This window comes from Ambystoma mexicanum, chromosome 9 (assembly GCF_040938575.1).
Source record: "Ambystoma mexicanum isolate Mex_15411 chromosome 9, UKY_AmexF1_1, whole genome shotgun sequence".
NCBI classification, from domain to species: Eukaryota; Metazoa; Chordata; class Amphibia; order Caudata; family Ambystomatidae; genus Ambystoma; species Ambystoma mexicanum.
Window position 1 is genome coordinate 836147020 of NC_090931.1, and position 25068 is coordinate 836172087.

General features: G+C 47.9%; 1 protein-coding gene across 21 annotated transcripts in view; it reads left to right on the top strand.

Annotated features, from left to right (window-relative positions):
• The window catches only part of UNC80 (unc-80 homolog, NALCN channel complex subunit), a 3486058-nt gene that overhangs the window by 2524209 nt on the left and 936781 nt on the right, over window positions 1–25068 (top strand). For all 21 annotated transcript variants that reach the window (XM_069615884.1, XM_069615886.1, XM_069615890.1 and 18 more), the window contains one exon: window positions 10687–10857. In XM_069615884.1, coding sequence (XP_069471985.1) covers window positions 10687–10857 — 171 coding nt within the window. The remainder of the gene's footprint in view (window positions 1–10686; window positions 10858–25068) is intronic.

Sequence of the window (25068 nt, forward strand, 5' to 3'; positions counted from 1 at the left end):
ATTGTGCAGGTGTTGCTATGCATAGGTGGAGACATTAAAACATCTTGTGGAGGCATGCCCAAGTCTCACAACTCTGAGAAAGCAAATGTTTGCAAGATTCATTGACTACAATGTTTTATTTTCAGAAGATTATTTATGCAAACGGGTCTTAAATTCCAATGAAATATCTCTTAGCTTTACAGTTTTAAATTATATTGATTCTGTTTTAAATGTGGTGTAAAAGAATGTATTGTTTTTATTGATATTTCTGAATTGTATTTATGATGTTTTGTATATTGTTTGTTTGCAAAAGGTTATGCATTAACCATAATGCAAATAATAGTAGATATCACATTTTCAGGAATTCCCTGTTTAGGGCAGTGTCCAAAAGCAGCCCTGTCTTCGTGCTCCGCATAACACCTGCAGTCTGGTTTCTGGAACCTGATCGGTGCGCTCGCCCCGGCCAGAGCCGAGTCATACTCACAGCCACAATGCTCTCCTCCAACAGTTAATTCTGCTTGTTTTCCAATATTGGGGCTCCAACACACTCACATTTAGTATACTATGCAGGCCCCTTTGCTCCCATATCTGAGGTTTCCACTTATCCCACTTCATTTTTCCATGCAAGTCCTGTTGCACACTGTGTCCCAAAGCCTGCCTCACCAATCCCAATTCTGTTTTGTTTTTGTGCATTATTCTACGTCTCCCTCAGGGCCGTTGTGGCACCGGAGGTAGCAATCTTCATTTTCATTTAACAGGGGAGTTATTACCGTTCTTGTGGCAGCGTGGCAAATCTCCAGAAGAAATCAATTTACTCCTCTTCCATCTTGGCTCCTCCCCCCCCCCTACACAATCTACGAGAACAGTTAATGGCCACAGGCTCTTTGATTTTTTGGCATACAAAAAGGTCAATAGAACTTCAGAATGGGTTGGCTGAGCCGTAATGTGTGTCAGCTCAGTTGAGGAGGAAGGGGATCAGTCTGGTAGGGTGGTGGTCTAGGGTGGTGTGGAGAAGGAGGGAGGGGAGGGATAGATATCTGGGCAGAATGTGTCATATTTATGTTATTTAACAGGAGATTTAGGAGGTAAAGTCATCAGAGGAGCATGGGGCCTTTATGGAGCAAAGTTAGTTGAGCATGCATCATCTGGAATGCCAGGGACAGCTTGCAAGGTGGCAAGGCTAGAGGGGATATGAGATTAACATTATAATAAGATTTAGCATATTCTAGAGCAGTGGTGCGGGCAAGGAAAGATTGTGGATAGGTCACAAGAAGCGTGGGGGATGAGCTTTATGCATTAAGCAGAAGTGAGGACACATTTATTTATTTTATTGTTTAAAGTGCTGACCTGGCTCAAGAGAAGTGGAGCGGTGTACAGGGTGTGGGTAGCCATCATTTGGGCTGGCATCTTTTAACAGTAGTGCAGTACTGTGAAATGCAATCCCTGGATCGGTGTGTGCGTCCATTGGATTAGTCCTTGGTCAGGTGTCATTGAAAAAGCCACGTTTTGAGACATTTGTGAAATTGTAGAATTATGGCAGCATTCCAAGACGATACCGGGGTCATGTGCCTTAGGGTGGGTGCGTGACATACTCAACTGTACAATGGCTGGAGAGATCCCTGGTTGAGGGCTAGAGTGATGGACAATAAAAAAGCAACCCGAGTGGTGTAGCTCAAAGGGGGCAGCTAGAGTTGTGTTGTACTCTACAAAGGCAGGTTCAGTAGAGCAAGCAAGTGGGAAGAGAGTGCCTGGAGGGGGGTCCTGAGTTGGCCAAGATAGAAGACATTAGAGTCACACTTGAATTTGGTTTCTTTTAGTGATAGATGAAGGAGGGTAAAGAGAGTGGAAGTTTGATAGACCTGATGATTTGGATTAGTTAGTGGTCAGATGGTGAAGGGTCAGCAGATGGAGCAGAGGATTACAATGAGTGGAATAGGAGGATGAGATCTAGCCAGTTTCTGGGGTTGTGTTTAGGAAGGCTGTGTAGATTGACTGACGAAAGATCAGAGAAAGTGGAGTCCAGCTCTTGTCCGTGTTACTATTACGTCCCGTCTCCTTTCCTCCATACTGCATGGGCGTCCCTTCCAAGGGACGGGAGACGGAACCTTTTTCACCAGAAAAAACCTTCTTCCCTTTTAAATATAGAGGCGCGTGGGAGTGCAGCCATGGGAGCATGCGCTACCCTGACTCCACCACTCCTCAGTCCCCTTTTCAGCGTCGACGGGAACGTGCCGATTTCACCAGCGCTCCTGGGTTTGGATCCAGCCATGTAATACCATGCACTCATCCCCGAATTCTTGTTCTTCTATCTTTTTGTCTTCTCTTTGTCATTCAGGTACCCGATCCTCCGGCGCAACACTCCTCCCCAGCGCATGTCAACTTCAGCGGGCTTCAGCATGTGTCCAGCATGCGAGGGGCTCTTCCCTACGTCTGACCCCCACACTCTTTGCCTTCGCTGCCTTGACCTTGACCATGTCTGGCAAGGTTGTACCATGTGCAACGCACTGACTCCACGTGCACTGAAGAAAAGGCTAGCTAGGCGGAGGGAGCTCTTCGAAAGATCGCTTGCAGAGGACTTGAAAAACTTTGTCAAGCAGAGATCGAGGCCCAAAGGGGGGGCCACTATTTTGCATTGCACCCCGTAAGGGTGACTCCTTCCCGAAGAAAGGCCCAAGCGGGAGGAACCTCTCAGATTCTAGTATCAGCACACACACCAAGGCTAGTCCAGCTACCGCCCTCACGGCTGGGGGACCGTTAGATCCTTCTGGAATCAGTGCTGAGGGACTGCAAGGTTCTTTTACCGGGTGTACACCCAAGAGGCTACGCCCTAGTACCGGCTCAATGTCCGAGGGGGCGTCTGCACGCAGCACTACTGGCGACAATGTCGAGGGCAATACACCTTCCAGGCCTAGACCTGAAGTGCAGGGTAGGCCTCATGCTCCACCAACAAGAGTCTTGGAGGAGGCCGGGCCCAGGGAGCCATGCACCACGACTTTGGCACGTGGCACGCTACTTGCCAAAATGGCCGGCCCGCCAGAAAACATGGCTGCTCATCCGATGCCACTCTTAGGAACAGAGCAGGCGGGTGAACGAGTTTCAAGGTGGGACTGGTGTCAACCAGGTACGTGGCCTACAGTTTATCGATCAGCAGCACAGGGCAGGTTTCCCCGGAACCTAGACAGAGTGCGCTCTGACCCCAGCAGCCCCTAGCCACTCGTTCAACATCCCCTGCCTCCGAAGACAGGTTCTTCGAAAGGTTCCTGGTGCTGATGCAAACCCTCCAGATGGGGTCCATCCTACGGATACAGTCAGGGACTTGTTCCCCCGGTCACTCCACTGGCGCCCATAGTAATTCCTCCCATGGCTCCGGCACCACAGGCCCCAGCGCAGCCCCCGCTGCCCCTGCCGACTCCTTCGATTCCGGGTCCCCTGCCTCCCACAACTCAGGTGGTCCCGCAGCAGCCTCTGGCTCCGGTCTCCACGCCGCAGCCCACAGCGTCCAGCACCCTCCTCCCGGTCCGGACCAGCCGGACACTCAGGTGGATACAGAGGAGGAGGAGGACCCTCAGCAAAGGCCTTCCGCAGCAGGTTTGCAGGATTGGCAGAATATCTGGGCCTTCCTCAACCCGAGGTAGAGCAGCCCGAGGAGGGTGTCTTGGCAGAAATCCTCACCCTAAGACCCCCTACCAAGACGGGTATCCCAATGCAGAAGGACATCATAGCTATGGCCAAGTAGGGGTGGCTAAAGCCACACTCGGCCCAACCTGTCAATCGGTACCTTGATGCCAAGTATAGACAGATGGAAGAGGATACACTCTTGTTATCAACGCACCCCCAACCGCATTCTTCGGTGATCGCTGCAGCGTCACTCTACTCTAAGCCTCAGTTGTCCTTGGTCACCTCGTCCTTGGTGCTACTAGGCAAGGCGAAGATCTTGTAGGCATATGGGAAGAAGCTGTATTCCAACGCCTCTCTGCACCTGCGTCAGGCCAACGCGGATGCCTTGCTGGCAGCGGCTAACCAGAGGTTGTGGCGGGAAATAGCGGACTTCCTTCCGGAACATCTGGTGCAGAGCCAGGCACGCTTCAAGGCAGGTCTAGGAGAATCCAGGCTGGTAGCGTAGGACATCATGGAGTCCACCGTGGCCCACATCGATACCTCTTGCAGGCCTTCTGCATCGCCACGGACAATTGGACCTTCCGTTTGAGGGTTGTGACCTCTTCCACTCTACCACCGACGAGGAATTAGATAAAAAGAAGAACAGCTCGCAATCTGCAAAGTCTTTATCTATCCTGACGAAGGCCACACCCAAGGCGTACACCCAGCCGTAGACCCAGTCGCATCAACGCTCAGACAAGGGGCAGGCATTTGGCGGGTGTCAGGGATTCAAGGAACGGAGGTCGAGACAACCTGACCGTTCGCCGAGTCAGAACTGACACAAGCAACAAAAAGGGGTGGGAGCAAGGACTTCTTCCAGTCCCCCTCCTCAGCAGCAGCTTCAGACGGTAAAAAGGCATGACGCGTTCCTTCTGGTCCACGTGTCTCCAGTGGGTGGTAGGCTTGCCTCTCATGTGCATTTCTGGCACCAGAACTTTGCGGACCCCTAGATCCTCTCTGTAGTATCCTAGGGGTACCGCATACCGATACCTCCCTCCTCCCCTCCACTGCCACAGATTGGGACGGCAACTCTGTTGGTGGAGATCCGGTCGCTCGTTGAGAGCCAAGCAGTGGAAGAAGTACCAGCCTCCCAGAGAAGATTAGGCTTCTATTCCAGGATTTGCGCCATATAAAAGAAGAACCAGGCTGCTTGAGAGTTGTGTTGGACCTATCCACCCTCAACCTCTCCCTCCCTCTTCAGTAATTCAAGATGGTTACACCAGCACTGTTAGGCAGAAACCTGTGCAGTTCCCTCTGTGATCACTGCAAAAGATTTAAGACTACAGGTGTTTGGCAGTAAACCCACTTGGTAGCAGTCTGTACCACACAGATTCACTTGGTAGCTGTGGCTGAGCAGTCAGACTTCTCTCAAGAAGAGTTAGGCAGTATACAGAGTATTCACAATAGGTCAAGAGCACACAATAGAACAAGTAAACACTGACCAGGGCTTGGTGTAAAAGAGATATAATTATTTATTTAAAACCACATCTAGAAAAACACACAGGCACTATTAGTAAGCAATTCAAAAACATGGTCACTAAAAGATATACACTCCCTTAAAAGAATATTAGACAAGTCTTAAGTAAAGCTCCACTTATTTTCAGACAGCGGTGAGCGATTAACGTAGATGGCACTCTACTAGTTCGTTTTAAAAAGGGAGAGAAAAGCAGAGAACAATTTGAACAGATCCCAACACTTTTATAAGAACATAACAAGAGAGGAAGGCAAAGTAAAACCGTGAATTCAGAGTCAGTAGGCTGGATCCGCTTTAAGAGGATCGAAACGAAATGTGTCCAAGGTCACACGGTTGCAGTGCACAAAAGTCTTGAAACGGTTCAAAAAGGAGTTGGACCAAAGAAAGGGACCAGTTAGAGGGTCAAGGCGGCCAACCCAGTCTAGAAGGTTAAGGAGTTATTATAACCTTGTTGCAATCTTTAGAAAGGGAGGCCTGGCGGACATGGTACCTTAAAGTGGTGAGAATGCTCCGGCGGGGGCAGTTGTTTCTGGCAGCGGGTGCAAGTCGGTGCTTCGTCCGGGGGAAGAGAGGATCTCATCGTGGAGGAAGACAGGAGTCCGTTGCACTGCCAGGGAAGAAACCAGCCGCAGAGTTTATCAGGTACAAGGAGCGGTCCGTTGATTCGCGGTTCAGTGGTGAGTGGCTATCCGGCTGCCGGGGTGCTTGGCATGGGCAGTTCGACCACAAACCGGGCTGGGGTGCGAAGAAAGAAAGGTAAACTGGTTGTGCCCACCAGTCAGGGGAAGAAGCCTCTCCAGCCGGGAGATCTTCTCTGTTGTCGGGAAGTGGTGAGTCGGTTTCGCAGGGCTTCACCGGTGGTGTCGTCGTGTTAGGTCGGCTCAGCTTCTCCCTCGTCGGATTCTCAGGTCCTGTGGCGACTTCTGAAGTTCCAGTCCCCAAAGCCCTGCTTTTATGCAGAAAACTTGCATTCACTCAGCCTAGCTGTCACTCAAACATGCTAAGTGGTGAGCCGGCCGGCTCACCACTTGGGCCAATCACACAAGAGTGCGACTTGAGTTACTAAGGTAACTCGGTCCAGGGTGCCTAAACCCCCTCCCACATCCCCTGTGGTACCCAGACAGAGTGGCACCACTTTTGGAGGCTTCTGTGGAGAAGCCCGCCAATAAGTGGAACAAAGGGCTCGACTTGGGTTGGAGTCACAGAAGAGAACACAAAGGCCATTTTTGAATCGAGTCTTGGCAAAAAATACCAACCGGAGAATTAATATTAATTAAATAAACCGGCGGTATGTTCGAGGCTATGAGAATTAAATATTTAAAGTTGGTAGCCTCGAACAATGGGAAAATCCCATAGGAAAATATTTGCGGTCGAATATAAAAAGTAGTTTCCACTGCCACCAGCCAAAACTCGATCAGGGGGGACGGACACGTGCCCCCTCGACTAACAGACCCTGGGGAAATCGAATTGCCTTGACCAGTACGTCCACAATATGATGGTTTGTACTGGTTTCTGTTAATAATTTGGGACTAGCAAAGCCAATGGTGACTTTACATGCCCTGGGAGACAGTAGTCAGTCCCAGGGTATGGAGTCTATGGTGGGGTGTCACTATGACACCCCTGTGTTAATGCATGGAGGGTGCTGTGTAACACACATCGTAAAAACACATGAGACCCTATGGAGTAAAGGACCCCATAGTCCATAAAACACATTAACAGTCAACGGAATACCATAAATCATGTCCAAGAGTGGGAGGAAAAGAGTCTCACTCTTGGCAGGAGGAAAAAAACAAACTCCAGAAATCCAGCATAGCTGCTGGAGGACTCACTAGGTTAGGAAATTCAGCTTAAAGAGAGAATTCCCCCTAACAAGCACTCATTGCGGAGACACTAGACAAGGAAGATTGGATGTGCTCCCTGGATCTGAAGGATGCCTACCTACACGTCCCGATTTGACAACCTCATCGCTTCTTCCTATGCTTCAGGATCATGGGCTGTCTTTTCCATTACAATGTGCTACTCTTCGGCCTCAACTCAGCCCCCAGGGTATTTACCAGATTCATGAATGCAGTGACAGCCCTCCTCAGGGCACTGGGCCACCTTGTCTACCCATACCCGGACGACTGGCTCGTCACGGCGAGATCCCCAGAGGGGGTTACCCACACTTCCTCCACTCTTATGAACACACTCCACGACCTGCTGCAGCCACCCAGAGCCTCACCTTCCTGGGCCTCATCTGGGATACAAGCTCCGAGAGGGTATTTCCATCGGAGGACAAGATTACAGCCATCAACAAGCAGGGGGTAATCAAACAGGGGTCATGTCAAGCAGAACAAAGAAATTATTAATCTAATACATGAGTGTTAAACAGATAAAGGATAGAAGGAAAGGGCCCAGAGCGAGACCGAAAAGTCCAAACAAGCAGGGGGTTACCAGGTCCTCTCCGCTGTGCGGCCTAGCAGTCAGCATGTGGGATGAGCACTGGAAAACAACATCTAGCTCATGGCCGTTCACCTTCCAGAAAGGCCAACTTGGAAGCGGACAGGCTCTGCAGGCTAGGTGCAGACAATTACGAATGGCAATTGAACGACCAGGTGCTGCAGGAGGTCTTCAACACATGGGGCAATCCTCAGGTGGATCTATTTGCCTCCTGGAAGAACAGGAAGTGCCATCAGTTTGCGTCCTGGCAGGGGCTGGGCCCCGGCCCCCTGGGAGATGCATTGCAGATTCAATGGGAAGACATGACAGCATATGCCTTTCCTCCCACACCCCTGATCCTCAGGGTGCTCCGCAAGATGAAGGAAGCTTGTCACCTCAGCATCATCTTGATAGCTCCTTGGTGGCCAGCGAGACTGTGGTTCTCCAAACTTCTCAGCCTCACAGACACACCAACCATTCACCTTCCGCAGGGTCCGGCACCTCTCCTGTCCCAGCAGGGGGGCAGGGTCCTCCACCCGTGCCTCAGAAGTTAGCTCTCATAGCGTGGTTCCTGAGCAGATCACCCTCAAGCACCTGAGCCTATCACGGGCTAACCTGGAGATCATTCAGGACACCAGGAGCAAGGCTACCAGGAGCCAATATAAAAGCAAATGGAGCAAGTTCTGTCACTGGGTGGACTCTAAAGAGATCAACCCCCTTACGTGCAAGCTGGACGACCTGCTCACCTTCTCGGTGCACCTCGCACACTCAGACGTTCAGGTGGACACATGTCACACTTACCTGGCAGCCATAGGGGCCTACAGAAATTATGAGGAGGAGGTCTTCTCCTTCTCCAACCCGAATGTCAAGAAACATCTGGCGGTATGGTCCAGGCTTTACCCGCCCATTGAGAGGCCACAACCAGTGTGGGAGCTCAATGTGGTGTTGGGTGCCTTGGCGCACAAACCATTCGAGCCAATGGCGTCCGCGAACATCAGGCTTGTCACCATTAAGACTGCTTTGCTGGTGGGACTTTCCTCCGCTCGCAGAGTCAGTGAGTTCAAGGCTCTGGCGGCCTCAGAACCTTACACCACTTTCCACAAGGATAAGGTGGTCCTGCAAACTCACCCGGCGTTCCTACCTAAGGTACCCTCTGCCTTTCATCTAAACAAGGAGATAGACTTACCTATGTTCTTCGCTGACCCCAAGGACGAGGCTCAGAGAGTCTTGCACTGTCTGGATGTCAGACGCGCTCTGAAATTCTATCTGGACAGGACCAAGGGCTTCCGCAAGTCGGACGCACTTTTCGTCATTGTTGGGTGCTGCAGACCTGGTTATCAGGCATCCAAGGCTTCTATTGCATGGTGGATGGTTGCGGCCATCAAAGAGGCCTATGAAGGGCAGCACAAGCCAATGCCAGCCAACATGCACGCTCACATGGTCAGAGCCAAGGCCACGGCCATCGCCTTCCCGCGGCAGGTTATGTGACAAATCATAAGCAGGGTGGCTACCTGGGCCACCCCTTCGGCTTTCTGTAAGCATTACTCTTTGGACGCCGGCTCTAAATCAGACACGACCTTCGGACAGGCGGTTCTAAGGAACTTATTAGCTTAAGGAGGGCCCTGGGGCTGCATTCAGTTGTAATCGCCCATGCAGTATGGAGGAAAGGGGACGGTACGTAAGAGTAATTATGAGTTACTCACCATAGTGACTAACGTATTCTTAGTCCCCTTTCCTCAATACGTCCCACCATCCTCCCCCCTAATAATACTGGTATCATTAGGCAATGTTAAATATTGTCGATGCGTCAATGTGGACTAACGAGTGGCGCCGGTGGGTGTAGTCAGGGTAGTGCATGCTCCCACGGCCTCACCCCCTGCACCTCTAAATTTAAAGGGAAGAAGGTTTTTTCTGGTGCCAAAGGTTCAGTCTCCCATCCCTTGGAAGGGACGTCCACACAATATGGAGGAAAGGGGACTAAGGACTAAGAGTATGTTAGTCACTACGGTTTAGTAACTCATAATTCTTTGCTCATGCTAGTGAGATTAAGATTGCCGATGATGACAACAGGGACTTAAACTGGAGTATTTCGAGCAGTAGGTCTGAATCAGAGAATATGAGATTAAGAGTGCTGTGTGGGAGGTAGAAGAGTAGTCTAATGAGAAGAGTGGAATGAGGTGTTCTCAGAGGAAGAGTGGCAAAGTCAATTGGGGGAGCAAGTGCCAATGTGTGGCTTTACTTTTTTTTCCAACATTTTATTTTACTCACAAACAAATACATCCGAAAACATAAACAAGAATAAACAATATTATCCATGTTAACAACCATTAAAATATATACATTACATCGTCCCACCCCCCAAGGAGTCACTACACAGTCGTTGTTCAAATCTAATATAACAAAAGAAATTTACCCCAGATCTTTTTGATTAAAGCGTTTTTCTTCTCCCTCCGATACAACACTTTTTCCATCTCCGCCAACATATGCATCTCTGTAATCCACATCTCAATAGTAACAGTATCAGATGATTTCCAATGTCTTAAAATCAGTTTCTTCCACACCATTGCACCCCGAAAGATCCATTTTTTCTGTGATGTAGCCACATTTTAGGCAGTGATGACAATGTGTGGCTTTACTGATCAACAGACAAACTCTGCCACCTTTCTTGCCTAGTCGAGCGGAGTGAGAGACAGAGTGCAAGGCAGCTAGAATGTCAGTATCAAGTGGGGGGATCAACATTGCAATGATGGCATCAGAGAGAGGTTGGGGTGATGGGAGTCAAGAAGTAATGGAGAAAGAACATTTTTATGCTAAGAGATTGGGCATTCCAGAAGCCTATGGTCAGTCAGTGTACTCAATGCCAAGTTAAATTTCACTTTGTGAACATAGAAACTGAGTTTAGTTTAGTATCTATCCTGAGCCCAGCAGGAATCTTGACCATGTTGCAATCTCATGATATTTGTTCGGAGCTCCCAAGAACTACTTGTAGCCAGAACAATGGTAAACGGTATCCAGTCAATATATCTAAAACATTACAGAGTGGTACATTTCATATACAACACTAATGTATAGTCTAGGGGCAGGATATCTTGAAGCATGACTGAACTGACCTTTGAAGATGAATAAACTAATTATGTGTAACTCTTGTTTTTGTTCAGTCTTCAGATGCTGATGGTATTGGAAGCCCTGGTCCCCTGCTATCTACAGAAATTAAAGATGCAGACATCGCAGGTGGAGACAGCCTCTGCCGCCAGGGAGGAAATTGCTGCCACAGCTGCCCTTGCTACTTCCCTGCAAGCTCTCTTGTACAGCGTGGAGGCTTTGACAAGGTACTTTTAACTTAAGTTTCAGAGGCCAAAATATGTTTTATTACCAAGAGGATCTTGATCCTTATTTATGGAAACCACTTATAACCATGATCGTGTGTATCATTTGGGAGACAACACTAAATTTGCAAAAGCTGTTTGTGCCTATTCTTTGTTGGGTATTATGCAAATTGACCTTTTACAATTGACCTGCACAATTGAACTCTATATTATTTTATGTTATTTTATATATGTATTGGGTTGGTTTTGGATTATAAAGAATATAAGGGGATTGGGTGGGAGACTGTGGTTTTTTTTGGATTGGGTGGGGATGCGGGGGGTTTTCCCCAACATATATGTCCTAATTGACCTTTTAAAATAGGTCAATTCTCCCAAGGTCAATTGTGAAAAGGTCAATTAGTATACAACATATTTCTAATGGACACATAGATTTCGCCTATATAATCCTCATCTTTTGAAATAAGCAGTCTAAACAGTCGGCACAGGAAAAAAATTTCAGCAACTAGGTGGGGCTGATAGGCCCTGTCGTTGACCCGTTCATCTTGTTGGCTTTGTCTTGTGCCGTAACTTCGACATTGGCATGCTTGTAGAGAGCCATTGGTGCCATTTTCTTCAGTTCCTTTTTTCTGCGGCAAAACACCAGAACACTCGACGAAAATGTTTCAACCAAAATCGGTAATCAAAGTGTGCAAAACTTGCCATCAGTCAATGTCGGTGATGGATCTGCATTCCTCCTGTCTTGTCTGTTAAGGGTGAGATCACGATACAGAGGACTGTGGGTCCTGTCAGGTGATGATACTGAAAGCCGTAAAGGAATGGCTAGCAAAGCTTTTCATGGCCTCGATGAAGACGTCCCCAGTAAAATCGAAGGTCGCTCCAAGGAGAAAATAGATATCAAGCCCCATCTCCTCAGATCATTATTCTAAGTCTGGGGAGAAGAAATAGAAAAAGAAAAAGGACTGCCACCATTCCCAAAGTCATTCTTTGTCATCAAGAACGCAGCCATCATCCTAATTGGGGAGACATGAAAGGCACTGTTCGAAAACAAACGGGGATGGAAATGCTTTTTTTCTTTTCAAGCATTTCACAGAGATTAGACCCTTAAGGTGCCAGTCTCTGTGAAATACACTCCCAGCGACCACGTGGTTGTTGGAAGCCTGTCATATATTGGTGTTGGGAAACCGCTCCCGACACTAATGTATGCAATGGGGCTGGACAGTGCATCCTTTTACCACCGTCCAGCTCCTCCTGTAATGCACAGGTTCTCTTTGAGAATAAGGTCACTTGCTCCTTTCTGAAAGTAACGGAAATAACACAAGCACCTTCTCTGTGTTCCTTTCATTTGTGCTACTTAATTAGAATCTGGCCTGCAGTTTTCTTCACAGCTACGTTTTCTCCATCAACCTAAAGAAGTCCTTTCTGACAACCTCAAAACATTTAGGGCCATACAGCGCATTTCATCCCTTGCACCAAAAAAAGGAGCACACCGATTCTCAAAGGGCATCTAAATTAGTGCATCTATGATGCACTCATTCAGATGTACTTTTCTTCCAATTTGCTCCTACCATGGGGCATTTTTACACATTTAAAATCACACTCTGAATTCACATACATGATGTCCTTTCAAATGGGCAGAAAGGAGGGTAATCCCACTGCACTTGTTTCCACTGGGCAACTCTCAGACCAATGCACTTGTGTTAACTTGGGAAGCCTGCAGGGACAAAGGGCGCAGGGTATTGGCGTCCTGCCCTGCTTGTTTTGGGAAACAGATCGACTACCTCTCTCTTTTAGTCCTGTATAGATCACGGGTGAAGATAAAGGTTAATCTGTACACTTTGTTAGTAAGGTTTTCGCCTTGTTGGGAAAAATTGCACAGAAATGCAACTGAATACAAAAATTCTATCTCTTTAATAATCGTAAAAATACCTTAAAAAACATTACAAACTTTTCAACTTAATCCATCAGACATCTTGGTGACCTTGGATGTGGTCAGTCTTTACACCAGTATCCCACAACAGGATTGTTTGAAGGTGATGGCAAAATACTTAGACAGACGCACTAGAACACTCAACAGTGTCCCCACCGCATTCATTTTAGAATGCATAAGACTAGGTCTAACAGAGAATTTTTTCCTATACAATGGACGTTTTTATAATCAACTAAAGGGCACAAGCATGGGAGCGACTTTCTCTCCAGATTTGGCAAATTTATATATGGATGACCTTGAACAACAATTCATTTTTGATTCTTCTAACCCTTTCTCCGCATCGATTATAACATGGCTACGGTATATCGATGACATCTATATGATTTGGAGAGATACATCTGGCAACTTGACAAAGTTCCATGAATGGCTTAACGCGCAGAACACTAATATACAGTTCACTATACACACCGACCTGCATACCATACCGTTCTTGGATCTTCAAATACAAAAAACCAATACAGGTAGCATAGAAACAGTCTTATACAGGAAGCCCACAGATAAAAACACATTGCTCAATTATCGCAGCTTCCATCCTTTGAGCTTAAAAGAAGGACTTCCGTATGGGCAGTTTCTGCGCATCCGCAGAAACTGTACACAATTTGAGATACAAACAATATGGGAAATCCTTGAAAATAAGGTTAAAAAATAGAGGCTATCCGAAAAAGACAGTCCACCGTGCATATAAAAGAGCACTGCATAGCAATAGGATCGCCAGTCTTGAATCCATGCACCGGCACAAAGAAGAAAAAATAACATGTGTCAGCACATATAGCCCTATAAGTAGCCATCTTAGAAAGATCATTAAAAGGTACTGGTACATGATCAAAACTGAGGATTTTAATCCTCCCATGCCTCGATTTGCCTTTAAAAGACAATGCAACATCAAGGACGCCTTGGTCCACACTTATCCCGTTGTGCCCAAGGCTTTTACCACCCAGACACAACTCTGGGGCCTACCACCAGTTGTGGGGCACCATCGTTGTGGAAAGTGTTCAGTCTGTGCACAGACCACCACTATGAAAAGCATTCAACTACGGAACACCATAGTACAGCTAAAGACATTCACCAATTGCCTTACTAAACGGGCTGTATATGCTATAAAATGCCCCTGTAACCTAGTATATATAGGGAAGACTAAACGACAGGTACGTCAAAGAATCTGTGAACACAAATCTTGCATTCGGAATAAAATTGATAATAAACCCTTAGTGGCCCATTACATCCATCAACAACATAAATGCACAGATTTATTATGGTGTGTCATACAAGTTATCAAACCATCCCCGAGAGGAGGCAATATGGATCTCAACCTCACAAGATGCGAGCAGAAATGGATTTATAATCTAGATACAGTTAAATATGGCCTTAACATCGCCATAAAATGGAATGCACTCATTTGATGCCACCCCTTTTCCAACATTTGATAGATGAATATCATTGAAGGTCCCCCTTCATTAAGGGCTCCCCTTCACTTTTTGTAATTGGCTGTCCAGTACCAGTATCCTCAATGTTGAGGATAATATAACAAACTTGTGTCATTATGCTTCCACGACTACCACTAGGCAACTCATAGTACAGGCACAACCTAAAGTACGCGTTGACATTTAGCTATAACCAATATAGCAAACCTCCTAAGTATAGAGCACATCCCTTTCCTGGTATAAATACCGCTCAACAGTCCAGCATAAAAAAGAAGAGATGGGTTGTGGACACATCAAGCGCTAGACAATGATGGCTAGGCTTTTTCGGCATAACAAAAAGAGACGGTACAAGTGGGCACATTGAGTGTCTGGTAACCAGGGCTATCTTTAGCACATTGGCACTTAAAAACCACCAATATAAAGAAGCAATTTTTCTCCACACATACTCTTGCAAGACCGATAATACAACCTATAGATCTCCCTCCGTGAACCAAAAAAGGTGCCATTCAAGTGTAAATACTCTAAAGTTGCCCAATACAACTGCATTACAACTGGGTAGTATATGAGGCATTCTTTGAATATATGATGCCTGCAGCTGTTATAAATAGCTTGAGTACATTACATAACCAGGTGCAACACTACAAAATATGTCACTCATGCGGCTGTTTCTATTTACAATAATAAAAAATAAAATATGGCCTTTATTGACCTTTCACTACAAGTTCCAGCAGCCCTGTATTCACATTTTAATGGCTACAAATGTGAGGTAAGCACGGGTTTCTAATCACGTGACTTAATTTAAACACACCATTACTCTGCAGAACGAGCTCTCGCCGGTCTTGCAGATTTCCAGCTTTCACTTGGGCGCACAAACGGCATAGATCAAGGTAAGCGATGGAAAAACTTTAATCTATCCAGGGGTCTAAATTATACAAGCCTTATCCGCACTGTCAGTATGGCATTGCAATTAAAATGACAGATGTGCTCACTCGTAAAATCTGATAATAACGGCAATGACTGCAGCAGGTTATGTAAACACGTGCGTTTTAAACAAACACTGAAAAGTAATGTTGTTGGTTGCAAGGCGGTGAACACGGTGCTAAGATGCTCGAATACTGCTTGTTTTTGTAATTCATGACAGCAGTACATTTAAAACATGTTTAGAAAATATAACAACTAGCCACTGCCACTTCATGTATCCCTTGGCTACAGACCTCAGGTGCAAGACCACTATGCTTTTAAAACACCATGTATAAGGCGCAGTGACTGCCGCTTTAGAACATCAAAAGCCGAGTGTATTTAATTACAGGCTTCTAGAAATTTATAACAATCTGTGGCCCATAGTCCACGTGTAAATAACAACAGTAACAAAAGGGCAAAAAAAGATTGACAATTATTTTTTAACCTTAACCCTGGATATTAAATGCCCCAATATATCCATTCATTAGCATGCTCTTTCCCTTTGATTTAGGCAGCACCACAATTACAGGAATAATAGTCCATGTCCTGCCTCTGAATGGTACCAGGTGGAATTCAGAAAAATAAAGATCGACTTCGAAGACAAAGCTACAGAAGTTGCTAACTTGTAAGTTTTTTAAGCTCATTAAATAAATTGTCTGTATCAGCAAGAACATAACACTAAGAAACTGTTGTTTCTAATTAACCATAGGAACCAAGACCAGGGATGGTAATTCCTTGCCACATCCGAAAGTCTGACCAAGCTCAATAGTCCAAACTTCCGTCTATGGACCATAGGTGGGTTTAGTGTGTGTGTCTAGAATAGTATAACCTAGCCATCGCCTTGATCCTATCCAGTTGGGAACTACAACTCTTTTCTATCTCCTTTTTTATACATTAATACATGTACATTTATCTTTTTAGATGTGCTTGTGTGCCCAATGGGGAACAAGAATAATCTACCAAAAGTAACCGTTGTCCTGAAGATGGCCCAATATTCATCTTTGTGACCACTGTTGACAGAGGTGGTACACTATAACGGGCCGAACATATGTCGACTGCTTAAGGGAAAATCCAATGTTTTTTTCCCCTGTCATGAATGCATATTCTGATTTACTGTTATGCACAAAGTTTTTTAAGTTATAGTATTCCCCTGTTAGAACAGATGAATGATGACTAAATGGTTTGATTGAAAATGTATTTAGTTTGTAATGTTTTTTAAGGTATTTTTACGATTATTAAAGAGATAGAACTTTTGTATTCAGTTGCATTTCTGTGCAATTTTTCCCAGCAAGGCGAAAACCTTACTAACAAAGTGTATAGGTTAACCTTTATCTTCACCCGTGATCTATACAGGACTAAAAGAGAGGGGTAGTCGATCTGTTTCCCATAAATTTCCTTCACAGAGCATCCCTTCCTACAGTTTTGACCCCCTGTAAACAAAAAATAGGGATTACCCATTCATACATACCTGCTTGTTTTGGTCCAGGAGGGCCTCTGTTGCTGCCGGTGCCGTTGGCCATGCCCCCTCTGCTCTCAAAGGCCCGCGCCCTGCCCTGCAAGGGTGAAGCCCGAGGCGACAAGGGTGCGGGGTGTTAGCATCCCGCCCTGCTTGTTTTGGCCCAGGAGGGCCTCTGTTGCTGCCAGTGCTGTTGGCCACAGGCCCTCTGCTCTCAGAGCCCTGCACCCTGCCCTGCAAGGGTGAAGCCTGCGGGGACAAGGTTGCAGGGTGTTGGTGTCCCGCCCTGCTTGTCTTGGCCCAGGAGGGCCTCTGTTGCTGCCGGTTGCCATTGGCCCCATCCCCTCTACTCTCAAAGCTCCACCCCCTGCCCTGCAAGGGTGAAGCCTTCAGGGACAAGGGCCTGGGGTGTTGGCATCCCCCGCAGGAGATTTAGTGGCCTGCAGGGCTCCTCGCGCTGGACAGGAAGGCCCATTGATATAGACTTTCCTGAGGTGAAGGCTAGCAGAATATGAGCAGAAATTGGGAAGTCAGCCAGGGAGGGGATTCAGTTTGCTGTGAGGGGCATTTTGGAATCATTGGAAACCTACAAAGGAGATAATGGAGATAGTGGAGTCCCCTCCCGTCTCCCCCTTCTCCACCTCTTTCTCTGCAACTCTGGCCTCTTGTCCAACTTGTCTAACCTGCAATCCCACCCTGGCCCCAAATCCAACCGCAAGATCAAAGTAGTGAGAAGAAAAGGGGGGACTGTCGAGTGACTAAGGGAAGTGATCACATGCCTATTACTGTCAAAATGCACGAGAGGACCCCGCTCTGGCAGCAACTGCTACCTCTATCTTTGCCCTTGCCCCGGGGATGGAACCCAGGGAGTCGTTTAGTGAGAGCTTGAATTTGAACAGTATTCCCAACATCATGGGGGATGTCCACCACCGAAGAAACAAGACTGTTCAATGCCCTGACCATATGGGGGAAACAACGGCCTGAGGTGCCCACTGTGTGGTCTTTCCTCACCAAACGGCCAACTTTCTAGCTGTAAACCCTGTGGAAGGCTCCCACTGCACAAACAAACACAAGCCTGAGCATAATACAAGTTTGCCTACTAATTCTCAGTGCCCCAATGGTACGGCCAATGTTGGGAAATCCTATTCGTCAGACAGTGGAACTGAGAAGGTACATAGGATTGTCCAAATTTCTCAAGGACTGCGCCTTACTGGCTTCCCCCTGGTTTCCATTGTGCCCTGCGGGTTGGCACCTGCCCCCCCCCCCCCCGGTATCGCCCACCTTAACTCTGACTTATTGGGCCGTGCTGCAGCTCACCTGCTGTCTACCTTGGTACACCTAGCCTTGGACCCTATGGGCATGGTTATGGCGGCCGAAGCATCTTTAGAGGAAAAGCATTCCCCCAGTTCCACTGGCAGTTCCATCTGTAGCTCCTGGAGTGAGACCATGTTGACAGCGCACTCAGGAGCTAGTTCCTTTCTCCGATTAACTCCTCTTCGGGCACCTAAGCCTGCTAACCAAGGACTTTCACTCCCCTTAGGCCCCCTGTAAATAGAAGCCCAAATCTCCTGGGGTTGTTCTTGTGCCCATGTGATGTCTGAATTGGCAGTTATTAAAAAACTGTTATTATACCTAATCGAAGCCCATAGTAGGGGAGGTGGTGCGAGGGAGGCCGGAGAGGGCCCATTGGGAGCGATCCAAGATATTACCATTGTCGCCGGGGGGGGGGGCTACATCATCCACCCACCAATACGAACAATGCCGCTGATGTCATCAATGTCTCTACCCTGATGAGCCAGTCCAAGCTTCATCAACCGCTAAAACGTAATTTATCTGGAAAGCCCACGAGGCCTCTTACTTCGGGTTGTAACCTCCGTACCTCGAAGGACAGGGCCCCTAGTACAGCGAGTATCAAGCGTCCCCTGGTGAGGGCAACTGGTGCACGTAACCATTACCCTGGGGCGGTGAGGGGAGTTTGCCCAAGCGCCAAGTATGAGGGAGGCCAAATGGGTCCAGAGTATTTCTTCATAGGGTACCCAAACTGCCCCCTGATCGACGTGAACCGAGGAACGCCCTTTTAAATAAATGCCTTCAATGGCTCTACTCAGTCGATGACTGCTCCTTTGTGAGCTGGGAGTCTATAGTAGGGTGTCACAGACATATCAGTGAAAACCCTGAGGATTCTGTTAAATTGGCTTTTAGGGATGGTCACATAGCCAGGGAAGTATTGGGAAGACTCATGTGTCATGGCCGGACTATCATTGATAGCAGTACTGTGGACAGGTTGTCCACTGATTCTGCCACTGTGCCCCCCCACAAGACTTCCTCACCATCAACGCTCTATCTGGTGCAAATCTCATTCCTCTGGGCACCCGGCGATCTGGCAATTACTGTGGTATTGGAACAGTGGAAGCCATGCAACCAGGGTTATGATTGGCTTTTTTGTACTATTGTCACCAGTGAGTTCTATTATGCTGGATTTTTTCCTTTTTGTTACTTTGCTGTAAATATGGTAGAATATTGTTAGAATTGTTTTGCTATGATGTACTTTGATGGTCGTATGACCGAATGAAGTTATTTTGATTGATTTATTGTTTCCTTGGGAGTTCAACCAGGTGAACGCACCCCCCCTCTCCATTTCAGCTGATTGCTGTGGTTGTGAGGAAAATTAAGTGCCGCCAGACAACCATGATCTTGATCGCACCACACTGGGCACAGAGTACCTGGTACCAAGTCATGTGGGACATTCTGCTATGTCCCTCAATGGAAGATCCTTTGGGGGGAAGATCTACTGACCCAATCATGTAGCAGGGTAGATCACCCCCAAGACCATCAGTCACAATCCTCATGCCTCAATGTTGAGAGGTTGCGTTACAGGAAATGGGATCTTTCAGAGGAAGTTTGTGGTGTGATGATCTCTGCGAGACGACCATCTACCAAGCACTCATACATTGTCGCTGGAAGACCGTTGTCTTGCTCTACCGGCACTTTATTGAATTTTCTGATGTCCCTTGCCAAATCGGGTTTAAATGTAAACACAGTTAAGGGTTATTTAGCCGTCCTCTCAGTCTTTAAGCGTAAACCCAAACAAGGTTCATATTTTAAGGTACTCCTGGTGTTAATGTTTTTGAAAGGGCTCAAGATCATATTTCCTTCTAATACCTAATCCCTTTATTGTTCCAACTTGGGAATTCAATGTAGTTTTAAGATTTTTGATAGCAGCCCCTTTTGAGCCTCTGCACTTCTGCTCTCTAAGGCTTCTGTCTTTTCTTTAAAACAAATAGATTTGATTGGTTTTATAAAAACAAAATGTACAGAAAGACCAGAAAGTAACTATCACAATACCATGCTACCATGTTCCCACCCCGTAGCCCTTCCCCCCCAACACATTTCCATCCGTCCTTTTACCTGTGGGTTTTCTAACCCACAGTAACAACTTCTGCATAGAGAGGTGTTATAAACAATACCACCACAACAAGGTGCTCAACCTATACATTCAATTGCTTTCGCCGGGACTGGGCACAATCCTCAAGAGTGGTTTCCCCTTCAACTCACACTCCCAAATCTAGTACAAAATTGGAGCCATTCCCCTCCATCCCTGACCTTCCCCCATGGATCTCCGCTGTAATCTTTTCCATGAGATAAATGTCCCTTGCAGTGTCAGACCACTCCTTTAGGCTCGAAAGTTGCCTTCTCTTCCAGTACCTCGCCAAGCATGCCCTGGCTGCCAGCAGCAAACAGTGTGTGTTATGGGGCAAGGTGCGCCATTGTCCCTCTTGATTGTCCAGACCAAATCCTGCCCAGAACACCTGGACCTTTGGGCACCTCCACCACATGTGCCAGTAGTCCACCCTGTCCCTGCATCCATGCCAACATAACCGGCTCACATGTGAGAACATTCTCGAGCGCTGCATACGGTTATACCAGTGCAACAACTTCAGGCCGTCCAGTTTATACTGGCAGGCCACCAATGTCTTAAATGCACTCCTACACATAAACTGCCAGAGATGCTCGTCCAACTCCAGTCCCGGGTCCCTTTCCAACTTTTACAGCAGTCATTCAAACGTGCCTTAAAAGTCTCCACGAGCGCCCTGTAGAGTAATGCGATGAGACCCTTCATTGCTGTGTATGTCGAGAACTCTCTCGACAGGTGTGAGGTCTCTTTGGATCCATTCCCTCGATGTCTCTGCTGTGAAGGCCCCTTTCAGTCTGAGAAAGAGGAAGACTGGCAGCTTTCTGATACCTAAACCTGACTCTACTTCCTGAATCCATATGAAGCGCCCTTAACCCACAGTTCACTGACTCTGGCTAGTCCCTCCTCAACCCACTTCTGGTATCTCTCCGGCATCTCATCCCTCACCGGGGAGCCCAAATATGACTTATCGGCGAAGACCACGTGGTGACTCCCCACATTCCGACTCCCTTTCTCCCCAGCTCCCACTAAATCCTGAGGATCGGGTGCTCCCTAATTCTCCCCGGGATCTGCTCCCTTGGGACCCAGAGCCACTACCCCATTGTTGCTGGACACAAGTGATAATATTCCAGGTAAACCCATTGTTTGTTAGTGTCCTCCCGAATGTGTGGCACCATTGCTCTCAAGTGGCTTTATAAACAACATCAAGTCCGGCAGCCCCATCCCTACCCAATGTTTTAGCAGTACCAAGGTGTCATATCCCACCCTCTGCTTCTGACCCTGTGACAGAAAACGTAACATCCGGGCCTTAGCTTCCCGTAAGAGGTCATCTGGCGCACATATGGGTAGCATCTGGAACATGTACAACACTTTTGGAAGAAAAGTCATTTTCAGGGCATTCAGCCTCCCCATCCATGAAATATGCCCTTTGCCACATTCCACCATTTCGCTGTACAGTTTGTTAAACAGAGGTGGATAATTATCCCCGCTCAAGTCCCCATCTGATCTAACTATGGTGACCTCCAGGCACTGTATGCTCTCCAGCTGAATCTCCATCCCCAGGGGCCGGAGCGCCTCCACATCCCTCTGCCCATCCCCTGCAAAAGGAAATATGACCCGCTTTCCCTTATTGACTTTATACCCGGAGAAGCACCCGTACACCTCTATTAAGGCCAGGGCCGCCGGAATTGAACCCTGTGGGTTCACCAGGTGCAGCAAGACGTCATCCGCATAAAGCCCCACCTTTAATTCCCTATCCCCTACCACGATGCCCTCCAGCTGGGGCACCCACCGCAACCGTTCAGCGAGCAGCTCCATTGACAATCAAATAGGAGTAGGGAAAGTGGGCACCCTTGCCTCGTACCCCTCCTCAAGTTGATGACCCGCGATAGTCTCCCATTGGCCGTTACCCGCGCTCCGGGGACGAATACAGGGCCTGTATCCCCTTCAACATCCGTGCACCAAACCCATACTTGTGCAGTACCCCATAGACAAAACCTCAGTCTACCCTGTCGATTGCCTTTTCAGTGTTGAGTGTGACCAGCGGAGGGTTACCCCCTCGTATTGCCATGACCTCCATCAAATGCAGCGTTTTACATAATGTATGAGCCCCCTTTCGGCACCGTATAAAGCCCACCTGGTCTGAGTGCACTAATCATGGCATGACCCCTTCCATTCTGGTGGCGAGTACCCTGGTAAAAATCTTGGCATCAACGTTTAGGGGGGATATAGGGCAGTAGGACTTACAACTCCTGCAGTCTCTCTCTGCCTTCGGGATAACTGTTATTAAAGCCCAGCCAAACAAGGGAGGTGCCTTCCCCGTGGTCAGGATATGATTGAACAATTTTGCCATGTGTGGGACTAGTTCATCTGAAAATATTTGATAAAAACATGCCTTGTATCCGGCGTCCCCTGGGGCCTTCCCCACCTTCATCCCCCGAATCTCTGTCAACACCTCCTCCTGTGTAATTGGCCCATCTAGTGCTTCCCTCTCACCCTCGTATAAGACCGGCAGGGGCACCCCCCTCAGGTATCGCTCCAAGTCCCTCTCTTCAACCACCATTTCTTCCCCATAAAGTTGTTAGTAAAACGTGTCAAATTCTTGAAGAACTTCCCCAGTGGTGGATTGCGGGCCCTCCTCCTCGGCGTCCTGCACAGCAGGTATCCAGCGATCTGCTCACTGCCCCCGCAGCTTCGATGCCAGCATTGCGTCCACTTTGTCCCCCTTCTCATAATATCGCTGGTGAAGGAACTGTAAATTGGACACCACCTTCCCCACCTCCAATTCCTTCAGCTCTCGTTGTTTCTCCCGTGCTAACTGAAGCGTATCACAATCTGCATCCCGTGGGGCGGGGCCTGGAGCTCATGCTGTGAGGCTGTATTCGTGCTGAACTCTGGCGTTTATCCAAAAATGATCCTGTAACACAGTGTTTTTTAATACTTTTCCACTTCCACTCTTTGGAGCAGATAATCGTGAATTAACGTGGGTGAGATCTGAGAAGTGTTCAGTGTGCCTACGTCTTGCTACAGCAAGATTACAGCGACAGAGATCTGCCTGACGTCCCACACTGAAGAATACAAGGTGGCGACCGCTGCGGTGACCTGACTTTGGTGTAACTGCAGTGTGCCGCTGCAGTGCGGAGGCGGGTTGCTGACTGTCATGCTTGGGGGAGCTGGAGAGCGTTCAGCGGAGCTAACCCCTTGTAAGAGGTGCTAACGTATGCAGACTGTGCCAGTGGAGCCCCGCAACAGCGGAGAATAACCTCTGTGGGAAGCTGCCTGTGACGTCGCATGGTCCGAGGCACTGGCCCTGGAGCAGCTCGCAGCATGATCAATGCTGCTACATGTGCGAGAAGGGGAGAGAGACGCCCACGTTGACTGAGCTGAATCACCAAGAGACGACAGCTCCTCATCGTTAGGAGGGCATCATAGTGTAACCTCGTAGACACTGGGCGGGCTACCTCTGCGTACAACTATGGAGTAGCCGACAATGGACGCCAGGTTTAAGCAGTCGCCTAACGAGATCACTGTCGAGGAAGGCTCCACGAGGACAGCAGTGCTTTGCTAAGCAAAAGCACCTGTCAGATCAGTGATTGGGATGCAGTCACCAGCGGGAAGCAGCGATCACATGGCTCCTTCCCTTTAACATCGAAAAAGGGAGCCCCCTGTTCACCCCCCAAACCCCCACCCCCATCGCTGCACGTGGCTACACAGCCCTGGCGGCTAGTAGTGGGGCAGAGGCCCAGGAGTTAAAGGAAAGATCTGGCAATAATTGATGTGAACACTGCAACACTGCATCGCTGACATACACAGAAGTGCTCGGGGCGGCCGTCCTTATCAGGCTGTGACTCCCTCTGTCTCCCGCTGTGTCCCACACTCCCTGTGGTCCTGGTGCTGCCGTGAGTCGACAAGGCAAGCGAGTCTGAGTAGGTTTTGGTGAGCAGCTACGCCAGCCTTTTTCACAGAAATGCGCCCAGACTCAAACACTTCTTTATGAGGAAGCCCTTAAACACCAGCATCTGGCCCCTGCTTAAGTCCCTTTCTGCTCTGTGGCAGTGTGCTAGTGAGGCATGGAATTGGGCTGGGCTGTCACACTATTAAATACAGTCCTTCTTGTATGCCCTGAACATTACCAATTGCAATTTGGAGCATCTTAGATCGGATGCAGAGCCCACATAGTCCTGACAACCGGGGGGAGGCTCTGCTGCTGACGACTGGCAATATTCCAGCCGGTATCACTGTAAGAGGGCTTAACAGTCTCGGGTACAAGTACCCAAAGGTCCCTACTAGGGCCCTACGAAGCTAACAGTTGGATCAAGCACGCTACAGAGGAATCTAGCCTGAAAGTACACGGACCATAACGTGTTTCTGGCCTATCCAACACATTGCTATGCCTTCTATTAAGAGCAAACAGAACGCTACTATAATGGACTCCTTTGCAGGTCTTGGGAGAACGCAAACAGCAATCATGGCTGGGAGTGGAGGAAGTTCAGCGCAGAGTGAGACCCAAGCAGAGCCACATGAGGATAGGGTTCTGGCAGCGATTGCAGCACTAAGGTCCTCAGTTGAACACAAACTTGAAGAGGTCAAAATTGACATGCAACTCCTACGCCAAGACGTGAGATCATTAGCTGAACGAGTTACGAATGCAGAAGAACTCTTAAGAAGCACAGCTACCACCACTGAAGATCTGGCTACCCGGCTCAAAACCCTCGAGACCAAGAATCGTTTCCTAGAGCAGAGAGCCGAAGACGCAGAGGGTCGCTCACACAGAAATAATGTTCGAGTCCTGAGCATTCCCGAGGACGCTGAAGGGAAAGATCCGATGACCCATATAGAGAACTTTCTCCTTCAAGAAGTTGGCCCGGGAAAACTTTTGCAAGGATTTGTTGTCAAGAGAGCACACTGATCACTGCAAAAGAGGCCACCACTTGGATCACACCCACAAACTTTGATAGCCAAAATACAGAATTTTAGA